The 12,137-nt window shown below is 46.3% G+C and overlaps 1 protein-coding gene across 4 annotated transcripts in view; it reads left to right on the top strand.

Moving 5' to 3' along the window:
• Window positions 1-12,137, top strand: part of prkcab (protein kinase C, alpha, b) — a 450,914-nt gene that overhangs the window by 398,508 nt on the left and 40,269 nt on the right. For all 4 annotated transcript variants that reach the window (XM_078225790.1, XM_078225787.1, XM_078225789.1 and 1 more), the window contains 3 exons: window positions 6,356-6,447; window positions 7,620-7,682; window positions 10,533-10,671. In XM_078225790.1, coding sequence (XP_078081916.1) covers window positions 6,356-6,447; window positions 7,620-7,682; window positions 10,533-10,671 — 294 coding nt within the window. The remainder of the gene's footprint in view (window positions 1-6,355; window positions 6,448-7,619; window positions 7,683-10,532; window positions 10,672-12,137) is intronic.

The raw sequence follows: 12,137 nt of genomic DNA, 5'->3' as shown, positions 1-12,137 counted from the left end.
AGAGCGAGATAACAAAGTGTCTGTACCATTGTCTAAGCACATACAGCAATCGCATTTCTCTGCTCCTCTCAAACCTGGAATTTCTTGCCAAACAACTTGCACTAACTCTGCAAATTTTTCCTTCAGGCAAATGAAATAATGCTTTGTATAAGTAGCCTTCCATCTCAATTATTAATCTCCACATCAAAAAGCCTTGTGCTGGGGATTCTCTGTGAGAGCCTTGGGAAGAATTTCACTGAATAAGGCCATCACTGTTAAACTGGGTCTTAGAGGTGAGTCAATTTTGGTACAATTCACCATCCGAAACAGGCCTTTTGAACATAAGATCTGGGATACTTGTCAGTTATTTCACAGTGCAGGGTGAGTATTTAAACTTACATCTTTGCAGCCCTATATGGAGACCCTGTGTTGGATTGATGGTCTTGGAACCCATTGCTGGCCATCCAACCTCCTCTCTTAACACAGGGCGGCACGGTGGCACAGTGATTAACACTGCTGCCTCACAGCACCAGGGATCCAGGTTCGATTCCCGGCTTGGGTCACTGTCTGTGCGGACTCTGTACCTTCTCCCTGTGTCTGTGTGGGCTTCCTCCGGGTGCTCCGGTTTCCTCCCACAGTCTGAAAGACGTGCTGGTTAGGTGCATTGGCCATGCTACATTCTCCCTCAGTGTACCCAAACAGGCTCCAGAGTGTGGTGACTAGGGGATTTTCACAGTAACTTCATTGCAGTGTTAATGTAAGCCTACTTGTGACAAAGCAGCTAGCATAATTAAGGACCCCACGCACCCCAGACATTCTCTCTTCCACCTTCTTCCGTCGGGAAAAATGATTCAAAAGTCTGAGGACACGTACCAACTGACTCAAGAACAGCTTCTTCCCTGCTGCTGTCAGACTTTTGAATGGACCAACTTGCATTAAGTTGATCTTTCCTTACCCCTAGCTATGACTGTTAGACTACATTCTGCACCCTCTTGTTTCCTTCTCTATGAGTGGTATGCTTTGTCTGTATAACGCGCAAGAAATAATACTTTTCACTGTATACTAATGCATGTGGCAACAATAAATCAAATCAGATCAAACTTTAAACACAATTTGGTCGCTTTCATCTCTTCTGCTGAATATTTTTCTCCTATCTCATAGAATCCCTACAGTGCAGAACGAGGCCATTTGGCCCATCGAGTCTGCACCAACCACAATCCCACCCGAACCCTTTTCCTGTAACCCCTCATATTTACCCCGCTAATTCCCCTGACACTAGGGTTAATTTAACATGGCCAATCAACTTAACCCACACACCTTTGGGAGGAACTGTGGGAGGAAACCGGAGCACCCGGAAGAAACCCACGCGGACACAGGGAGAATGTGCAAACTCCACACAAAGGCCGGAATTGAACCCGGGTCCCTGGCTACTGTGGCAGTAATGGTTAGCGGAATGTGTGCCTCCAGTTATCCTTGATAAAATATCTGTGCTATCTGGCAAATGCTTTTCAAGACAATGCATCCCAAAGTGTAGAGAGGTAGGAAAAACTGACAGTATTCAAGCAATACACAATAAGTCACCATAGCGGCCTCATTTCAGTGGCTTGTGAACTCAAGTGGGCTATGTGTAAAAGCAGCAACAGGTTGGTGTTTTGACTCTAACTGTTCCTGACTGGGCCAAGTCACATTGTTTGCCATCTCTCTGACCTGCTTTCAATCTTACTTTCTTGGACACATTGCGTTCTATCAATATTGGCAGGGATTATTTCCCATGCTGCACTCTGTCAATGTTTGCAGGGATTATTTCCCATGCTGCACTCTGTCACTAACTGCAGGGATTATTTCCCATGGTGCACTCTGTCAATATTGGTAGGGATTATTTCCCATGCTGCACTTTGTCAGTATTGGCAGGGTTTATTTCCCATGCTGCACTCTGTCAAAAATGGCAGGGATTATTTCCCATGCTGCACTCTGTCACTAACTGCAGGGATTATTTCCCATGGTGCACTCTGTCAATGTTGGCAGGGATTATTTCCCATGTTGCACTCTGTCAAAAATGGCAGGGATTATTTCCCATGCTGCACTCTGTCATTATTGGCAGGGATTATTTCCCATGCTGCACTCTGTCAAAAATGGCAGGGATTATTTCCCATGCTGCACTCTGCTGTATCCTCTGATGGTCCTCGTCGCTATCCACAAGTCCACCAACCTTTGTGTCGTCCGCAAACTTACTAATCAAACCATCTCATCTGAGGTCCTTGTTAACATTCACTATAGCACAAAATCCATACAAAACTGCAGGATCAGACTTGTTTAACTGGAGCACAGATTGTCGCATGATTTGCTTTATTATTAATGCAATGTGTACCCATCAGTGAGCAAAGTTTTACAGCCGCACTCGTCCCAGACCCCCACCCGAGGTCAACGGACCTTTGTATGGTGTGTCCCCCGCCCGCTATGATTCCTGTGGCGGGCGGGACGGGAAAATTCCGTCCCTTGTGTTACAAATTTCCAGAACTTGATGCTCAATTTATGAATCTCCACCGTTTCCCTTGCACAAACAACACCTCACCCACGACAATTTTTGAGCACTTCCAAGATTTGCATATTAATTTGAAATTTTGAGGAAATTAGAAGGGGTCACGAGAAGGACTTGGCAGGTAAGATTAAGGAGAACCCTAAGGCGTTCTATAAATATGTGAAGAGTAAAAGGATGAGATGTGAAGGAATAGGAGCTATAAAATGTGAAGGTGAGAAAGTCTGTACAGAACCGGAAGAAATAGCAGAGGTGCTTAATGAATATTTTACCTTCACGGTGGAAGAAGAGCTGGGTGGTTGTACTACAGGATTGCGGCAGACTGAAAAGATTGAGTTTGTGGACTTTAAGAAAGAGGATGTGTTGGAAATTTTGAATAGCATCAGGATAGATAAGTCGCCGGGACCGGATGGGATGTACCCCAGGTTACTGTGGGAGGCGAGGGAAGAGATTGCAGAGCCTCTGGCGATGATCTTTGCGTCGTCGATGGAGACGGGAGAGGTTCCGGAGGATTGGAGGATTGCGGATGTGGTTCCTATATTCAAGAAAGGGAATAGGGATAGCCCAGGAAATTACCGACCGGTGAGTCTAACCTCAGTGGTTGGTAAGTTGATGGAGGAGATCCTGAGGGACAGGATTTATGAACATTTAGAGAAGTTTAGTATGCTCAAACGTAGTCAGCACAACTTTGTCAAAGGCAAATTGTGCCTTACGAGCCTGGTGGAGTTCTTTGAAAATGTGACTAAACACATTGACGAAGGAAAAGCGGTAGATGTGGTTTACATGGACTTCAGCAAGGCATTCGATAAGGTCCCCATGCAAGACTTCTCGAGAAAGTGAGAGGGCCTGGGATCCAAGGGGCTGTTGCCTTGTGGATCCAGAACTGGCTTGCCTGCAGAAGGCAGAGAGTGGTTGTAGATGGGTCTTTTTCTGAATGGAGGTTGGTCACCAGTGGAGTGCCCCAGGGATCTGTTCTGGGACCCTTGCTGTTTGTCATCTTCATAAATGACCTGGATGAGGAAGTGGAGGGATGGGTTGGCAAGTTTGCCAACGACACGAAGGTTGGTGGTGTTGTGGATGGTTTGGAGGGATGTCAGACGCTGCAGAGTGACATAGATAGGATGCAAGACTGGGCGGAGAAGTGGCAGATGGACTTCAACCCAGATAAATGTGTAGTGGTCCATTTTGGCAGGTCAAATGGAATGAAGGAGTATAATATCAGGGGTAAGACTCTTAGCAGTGTAGAGGATCAGAAGGACTTTGGGGTCTGGGTCCATAGGACTCTTAAATCGGCCTCGCAGGTGGAGGAGGTGGTTAAGAAGGCGTATGGTGTGCTGGCCTTCATCAATCGAGGGATTGAGTTTAGGAGTCGGGGGATAATGATGCAGCTATATAAGACCCTTGTCAGACCCCACCTGGAGCACTGTGCCCAGTTCTGGTCGCCTCATTACAGAAAGGATATGGAAGCCATAGAAAGGGTGCAGAGGAGATTTACAAGGATGTTGCCTGGATTGGGTGGCATGCCTTATGAGGATAGGTTGAGGGAGCTCGGTCTTTTCTCCTTGGAGAGACGAAGGATGAGAGGTGACCTGATAGAGGTTTACAACATGTTGAGAGGTATAGATCGGGTGGACTCTCAGAGGCTTTTTCCCAGGGCTGAAATGGTTGCTACGAGAGGACACAGGTTTAAGGTGCTGGGGAGTAGGTACAGAGGAGATGTCAGGGGTAAGTTTTTCACTCAGAGGGTGGTGGGTGAATGGAATCGGCTGCCGTCAGTGGTGGTGGAGGCAAACTCGATAGGGTCTTTTAAGAGACTCCTGGATGAGTACATGGGACTTAATAGGATTGAGGGTTATAGGTAAGTCTATTTATAAGCCTAGGTAGGTAGGGACATGACCGGCGCAACTTGTGGGCCGAAGGGCCTGTTTGTGCTGTGGTTTTTCTATGTTCTAACTCACCGCAAACCTTTGGAACTGGAATTTAAAAATTTGAAAAGCTAAAAATTTATAAAATTAAAAATTTAGAACAAAAGTTTGAAGCTGGAACTTAAAAAATTGAAAAGTTAAAGATTTATACAATTAAATATTTAGAAGAAGAATTTGGAGCTGGAATTTGACTCTATTTCACCCTCCTGCTCCATCATTCCTTCACCTATTTCTCAATCCTTGAATCTCGTTAATTAAGGGGAGACACTGTGGGTCTTTGCTCGTGATGTTCTGTGCTGTTATCAGCTCACTTTTCCAGCAGTTACAGCACAAGAATTATTTGAGCTGAGGGATGTAGGAATGAGTCTGAGATGACATGCGATGGGTTGCCACATCCAGCAAGATCCAGCCGAGTTTCTTTTCAGACGTGTCGATTGAAAGCGAAACATTGGGGAGACCTTGGTTGATTTCCTTTAAATAGTGATATCCAGGAGTTCAACTGCAAGGACAGACCGGGTGTTAATTTCATGGCACTGACACTTGTACAGCCCTTGCTCAGTATTGCACTGGGAGAGTCAGCCTGGAGGGGGGTTTGAACTAGGTCTCCAGAAGTTAAACTAGAAAAAAAATCCTCGTGTTTGCAGCTGTCTGGGGACAGATCCTCTCACCCCCCCCCGTGGTCTGAGGATGGACCCTCTTCACTGCGGCTGTCCCTGGGCAGACCCCCTCACCCCCCATGGTCTGAGAGCGGACCGTCTTTCCTGTATCGACAGTCCTAATCTTGCCTGATTAGCACTGTGGTTAGCATTGCTGCCTCACAGCGCCAGGGACCCGGGTTCGATTCCCGGTCTCGGGTCACTGTATGGATTTTGCACGTTCTCCCTGTATCTGCGTGGGTTTCTTCCAGATGCTCCAGTTTCCTCCTACAGTCGGAAAGATGTGCTGGTTAGGTGCATTGACCCGAACAGGCGCCGGATTGTGGCGACTAGGGGGGAATTTCGCAGTAACTTCATTGCAGTGTTAATGTAAGCCTTACTTGTGACTAATAAATGAACTTTTAAAAAAACTTTATTTCAGGCAGCTTTGGAGGCCGCCTCTCCTGGCAGATGAGGACCTCATTAAAATATAATGATCACAATCCTGGACCCCGGCCCCTCTCCCCCCGCCATTTGCTCCAGACCCCTAACAACCAACCTGTCTTTGAGCAGAGAAGGGTTACTCCAGGTCGGCAGCAGAAGCACCCTGTCACCTGAGATAGCGTTTCCGTTCACTGGCTGGGTAAAGCTTCCTGACAGGATCAGGTAGGAAACTCCCCTGGGAAACAGCATTGAGACCCAGGAGTTCAAATGACCACAATCTTGCTCCACTGCAGCCATGACAGTTTGACAGTCACTTCAAACCAGGCCTGTGCCGATTGTGTTGACTCTGCCTCGTACCCGAGTGGGTCATATTTCCCTTTTCAGATTGCTGTCACTGGCACAATGTAGCATCTGACCCTGGCTAATTTCTCTTCAAACTTGTGAATATATTGAGTGAAAAAGTAATTGTAAAAATATTGCCAACAATTTCAGTTTCCTTGCAGCCGAATAGAGGGTTTTCTTTCTGCTCACTTAGCTTGGGGCGACACGGTGACACAGTGGCTAGCACTGCTGCCTCACAGCGCCAGGGACCAGGGTTCAATTCCCGGCTTGGGTCACTGTCTGTGTGGGGTTTGCACATTCTCCCCGTGTCTGTGTGGGTTTCCTCCGGGTGCTCCGGTTTCTTCCCACAGTCTGAAAGATGTGCTGGTTAGATGCATTGGCCATGGTAAATTCTACCTCGTTGTACCCGAATAGAGAATTTTCACAGCAACCTCATTGCAGTGTTAATGTAGGCCAACTTGTGACACTAATAATCTTTAAACCTTCCATTCTAGGATCGACTTTATTTCGTCATGGAATACGTGAATGGTGGTGACCTCATGTACCACATTCAGCAAGTCGGAAAGTTCAAGGAACCCCAGGCAGTGTAAGTATTTACCCCTGTGACCCCCTGTGAATCTAGCCTTCCAGACTTGTCGTGATGTTGTTATGTATTGTTCCATCACCCCTGCCTGCAAAAAGCAGTGTTTCTGTGGCTTCATCGGGAGGGATGGACGTGAGCCGTATTTCTCCCGGGTGAACCCCTAGGGGCTCTCGCTGTGGGCAACTGGGACTAGCTTCGGGGTTTAAAGAAAAGGGTGGCATGGACAAGTTGGGCCAAAGGGCCTGTTTCCATGCTGTAAACCTCTATGACTCTATGTACACGAGTGTCCCGGGTTGCAGTAGTCTTAAAGGCTAGAAGCAGTGTACTTGTACCTCTTAATCCAGCAGATAAATGTACCTGTACAGCAGTGGGCAGCCTGCAGTCCGGGGGTCACACTAGGGTTCTGAGTGCGGCCCACGAGACATTTTGTTGACCGTTGCCCATGCGCAGGGTTGCTGCATTCCGCTGATTTCCATCCATGTATTTTTTTTCCTACCGGTGTGACTGAAGTGATTCGCACATAAAGCAAGGGCGAGTGAAGTGAGGTGGGTGCTGATTGCTCACAACACTGACTGTGAGAGCCATGCGCTCCCTCTGGGTCCAAATTATTTCTTTTATTTTTATCATTTGAAGTTGATGACAGTTCTATTCATATATAAATGATTAAGCATTTTCTATAACTCTTTATGAAATATTCAGCGTGTGTTAAATGTATTCAGTCTTATTCATGGGCTCATGGTTAGTGAACAAGCCCGATTCCAATCTTGTGGTCCACTGAGATGAAGGAGGGTCAATCATACGGCCCACTCACTGTCCCCGGTTGCCCATCACTGCTGTACAGCGAGGGAAGAATATAATTCCCCGTCCCTCCTGTTAAAATTGGCCAGAAGTTGTGGGCTCATTATAACCTGTACCCCCCCCGCCCACTGACCACCCACTCCCACCTTGTCCACTCCATTCCCAACTCAGAGTAGAAATCAGGGCTGCTGTGTCATCTTTTTGTCTTCAGTAATTTATGAAGGCAATTTGATAGAATTTGCAGAATTTCCTCCAACCTTAAGGGGAATATTCTGTAAGAAACCTTCAGTTGAAAGATTTGAGATTGTTGGTAATATCTGGGCACTATTTCAAGGCTGTTTCAATGCAGGTTATCTTGACATTTCATTTCTGTCTAGGTTTTACGCAGCAGAGATCGCTGTGGGACTGTTTTTCTTGCACAAGAAGGGGATCATTTACAGGTAAGTGTTGGATCCGAGATAATGATGATAAGCTTACCCACAGTTCCAATCTGCACAACTGCAAAGAAGCAAGATTTAAAAACCTACAATGCACTACTCAGTAAATAACAGCAATGTTTAGTGATATCCATCACGCGACCTCTTGCTTGGTGAGATGATGTCAATGAAGAAAAACAGTAAGAAGTCTCACAACACCAGGTTAAAGTCCAACAGGTTTATTTGGTAGCAAATACCATAAGCTTTCGGAGCGCTGCCCCTTCGTTAGATGGAGTGGTTATCTGTTCTCAAACAGACACAGAAATCAAACAGAAATCAAAACAAAAATCTGTAATTTGATTTCTGTGTCTGTTTGCACTGTTTGAGAACAGATAACCACTCCATCTGACGAAGGGGCAGCGCTCCGAAAGCTTATGGTATTTGCTACCAAATAAACCTGTTGGACTTTAACCTGGTGTTGTGAGACTTCTCACTGTGCCCACCCCAGTCCAACGCCGGCATCTCCACATAGTGAAGAAAAAGCCAGGAACACAAATATTAAATGCATAATGGCAGCACTGCTTCCTTCGGGGAATGAGCAAGACTTTCCACAGGATTTCTCCTTAGATTCATTGCCTCCCCTCATCCAGAACACAGGATCGCTGACAGATTTGTGATCTGATAGCACAGTGATTCCAATACGGAAATCTGAGCAGTTCACCTGAACACGGCATCGCTAGGCTAATGCAGTGAGGTCTAAGGAGGGGAAATGAGAAAGAAAATGGTAACAAATTATAATAGTTTGCTTTTAATTGTTTATTGGTAAATGTCAGAAATGTTGAAAGCTGTCAACACATTTTCCATACTCTGTATCCTGTCACATTGATAAAGACAATGATTTGATTTGATTTGATCTATTATTGTCACATGTAAGAGTAAGAAGTCTCACAACACCAGGTTAAAGTCCAACCCCAGTCCAACGCCGGCATCTCCACAACATGTATTAGCATTCAGTGAAAACTATTATTTCTTGAGTGCTATACGGATTGTTCATAGAGCACATAAGGGAGAAGGAAAGGAGAGGGTGCAGAATATAGTGTTACAGTCATAGCTCGGGTGCAGCTTAATATAAGGTAGGTCCATTCAAAAGTCTGATGGGAGCAGGGAAGAAGCTATTCTTGAGTCGGTTGGTACGTGATCTCAGACTTTTGTATCTTTTTCCTGATGGAAGAAGGTGAAAGAGAGAATGTCCGAGGTGCGTGGGGGGTCCTTAATTATGCTGGCTGCTTTTCTGAAGCAGCGGGAAGTGTAGACAGAGTCAATGGATGGGAGGCTGGTTTGTGTGAGGGACTGGGTTACATTCACGACCCTTTGTAGTTTCTTGCGCCCTTGGGCAGAGCAGGAGCCATACCAAGCTGTGATACAACCAGAAAGGATGCTTTCTATGGTGCATCTGTAAAAGTTGGTGAGAGTCGTAGCACACTGGGTTTGAATTAGATCAAGATAAGGATGTCTTCCTTAAAGTTTATTTATTAGTCACAAGTAGACTTACATTCACACTGCAATGAAGTTACTGTGAAAATTCCCCAGTCACCACAGTCCAGCGCCTGTTTGGGCACACTGAGGGAGAATCTATCATGATCAAACTTTGGATTGTGGGGGAAACCAGAGCTACCGGAGGAAACCCACGCAGACACGGGGAGAATGTGCAAACTCCACACAGACAGTGACCCAAGCTGGGAATCGAACCCGGGTCCCTGGAACTGTGAGGCAGCAGTGCTAACCACTGTACCACTGTGCCACTGTGCCACCCTAATGATGACCATGGAATCATTGTCGTAAAAACCAATCTGGTTCACTAATGCCCTTTAGGGAAGGAAATCTGATGTGCGAGGACTCAGGGTGAAGATGGGTGAGATTCTTTGTTTTACAGTTATTGGAGCACCCTTTAAAAACAGCACCCTGTCTCAGTGGAGATGGTTTCCCGGCACTAAGAGTCCCGCCCTGCCAGAGCAAACCACACCCACTCGTTTCGTTGGCAGTTAAACGGACAAGATCTGGAGGGAAAATGGGCCAGTGGAGTTCCTCACCAGTTTTCTCACCAGGACTAACACTCTGCCAAATTCTCGTAAGATTCCGCCCACTGTCATTTGTGAAGAAACAGTGTGGGGAGCTGGGCGGTGCTGACACATTTATTGTCCAATCCTGGTTGCTGGTTTGGAACAATGGATTGGCTTGCTTGGCCACTTAGAGAAGAGTTAAGAGCCAACAGGCTGGTGCAGGGCAGGTGTCACATATAGGCCAGGCCCGATGTGACACCAGGCTTCCTTCCTTAACAGAAGTTAATGAGAACCAGTTAATTTTTGCCTTTGGTTACATTAGCAGGCCCAATGAGCCCGATGCACAGCGAGATTCAATTTGATGTCGGAGCTGGAGAAAATTGTTGTAACCATTGCATAATTTCAGAGCATGAAATTCATAGAAGCCCTACAGATCAGAAGGATGCCATTCGGCCCATCGAGTCTGCACCGACCACAATCCCACCCAGGCCCTATCCTCACAACCCCATGTATTTACCCTAGCTAGTTCCCTGACACTAAGGGTCAATTTAGTCTGGCCAATCCACCTAACCCGCACAGCTTTGGAGTGTGGGAGGAAACAGGAGCACCCGGAGGAAACCCACGCAGACATGGGGAGAATGTGCAAACTCCACACAGGTAGTGACCCGAGCCGGGAATCGAACCAGGGTCCCTGGTTGATCATACGTTAATAGTGGGTTCACCCTCCGGTACATGTAGATTAACGTACTGTCAAAGCAGCCAGGATCTCCACCTTGATCATCACCAATTTAATCCACGTTTTAATTGTTTACAGAGATTTGAAGCTGGATAATGTGATGCTGGATGCCGAGGGACACATTAAAATTGCAGATTTTGGCATGTGCAAAGAGGGCATATTCAACAGTGCGACAACTCGAACCTTTTGTGGGACCCCAGACTACATAGCGCCAGAGGTAAGGCCAATGCCAAGTCCTAGCTCATCAGTACATAGAGTGTTCGGGGAGGCATGGGGTAATGGTGTTGTCACTGGACTAGTACTCCAGAGAAGCAGCGTAATGCTCTGGGGACCTGGGTTCTAATCCCACCACGGCAGATGGTGAAATTTAAATTCAATAAAAATCCAGAATTAAAAGTGAAGAGAAGTTTTTTAAAGTGAAGGTTATTTATTAGTGTCGCAAGTAGGCTTTCATTCACACTGTAATGAAGTTATTGTGGAAATCTCCTTGTCGCCACACTCCGGTGCTTGTTCGTGTACACTGAGGGAGAGTTTAGCATGCACTTAATCTGCGCATCTTTGGACTGTGGGAGGAAACCAAAGCACCCGGAGGAAACTCACACAGACACAGATAGAATGTGCAAACTCCACAACAGACAGTGATCCAAGCCGGGAATTGAACCCAGGGCCCTGGCGCTGTGAGGCTGCAGTGCTAACCACTGTACCACTGGGCCACTGTACCACCCTAATGATGACCATGGAACCATTGTCGTAAAAACCAACCTGGTTCACTAATGTCCTTTAGGGAAGGAAATCTGCCACCCTTACCCGGTCAGGTCTATATCTACAGCAATGTGGTTGATTCTTAATGTCCTCAGGAATGGGCAATAAATGTTGGGCCAGCCAGTGGCACTCACCTGAATGAGCGAATAAAAAAAATGCCATCAGACAGATCACAGAAATTAGTTATTTCCAGGTCTCTTTTGAGCCTCATTAATAAAGAGTCTGAAAGACGTGCTGGTTCGGTGCATTGGCCGTGCTAAATTCCCCCTCAGTGTACCCGAACAGGCACCAGAGTGTGGCGACTAGGGGATTTTCACAGTGACTTCATTGCAGTAAGCCCACTTGTGACTAATAAATAAACTTTAAAAGTCCCAACAATGATCTTTATTGACATCATTGCAACATGGGAATGTTGCCAACGCCATGGAACCAGCCACAGAGCAGCATAGCTGAACGTTGCAACATTGACTGCAGCACCAGCTGCTCTGAGAAGCACGTGTCCACCTGAGGCGGTGAATCGGCCCTGCTCCTCCGGCCTGCTGCAACTATCTGGCTACTCACCCTCTTCATAGATGAATAATAATTAACAGCCGGAAAATTATCTCACCCAACCAGTATTTAATTCTGTTTACAATGCTTGATGCAATTTCCCCTAACTGGATGTATCCTCTGTTGTGTTTGTCAGATTATTATAGTTACAAAATGTCAGCATTTGTTGCCGCCTTGCCCTTCAGGGATAAATCGTCTTTTCATGCAGGTTTCTAAATTTGCCACAGTTTGCACTGTGGTGAGTCCGGTGCAGTGTGAAAGCTTTATGACGCATTGATTACTCACTGGTGAAAGTGTAACTCCGCAGTTTGCTGTTGTGCTGTACGATATATTTTGTGTAATCTGGAGCTTTATTCAGTTATTGTGACGTCA

This window comes from Mustelus asterias, chromosome 12 (genome assembly GCF_964213995.1).
Source record: "Mustelus asterias chromosome 12, sMusAst1.hap1.1, whole genome shotgun sequence".
In the NCBI taxonomy this organism is placed as follows: Eukaryota; Metazoa; Chordata; class Chondrichthyes; order Carcharhiniformes; family Triakidae; genus Mustelus; species Mustelus asterias.
This window is presented reverse-complemented; position numbering and strand designations above follow the sequence as displayed.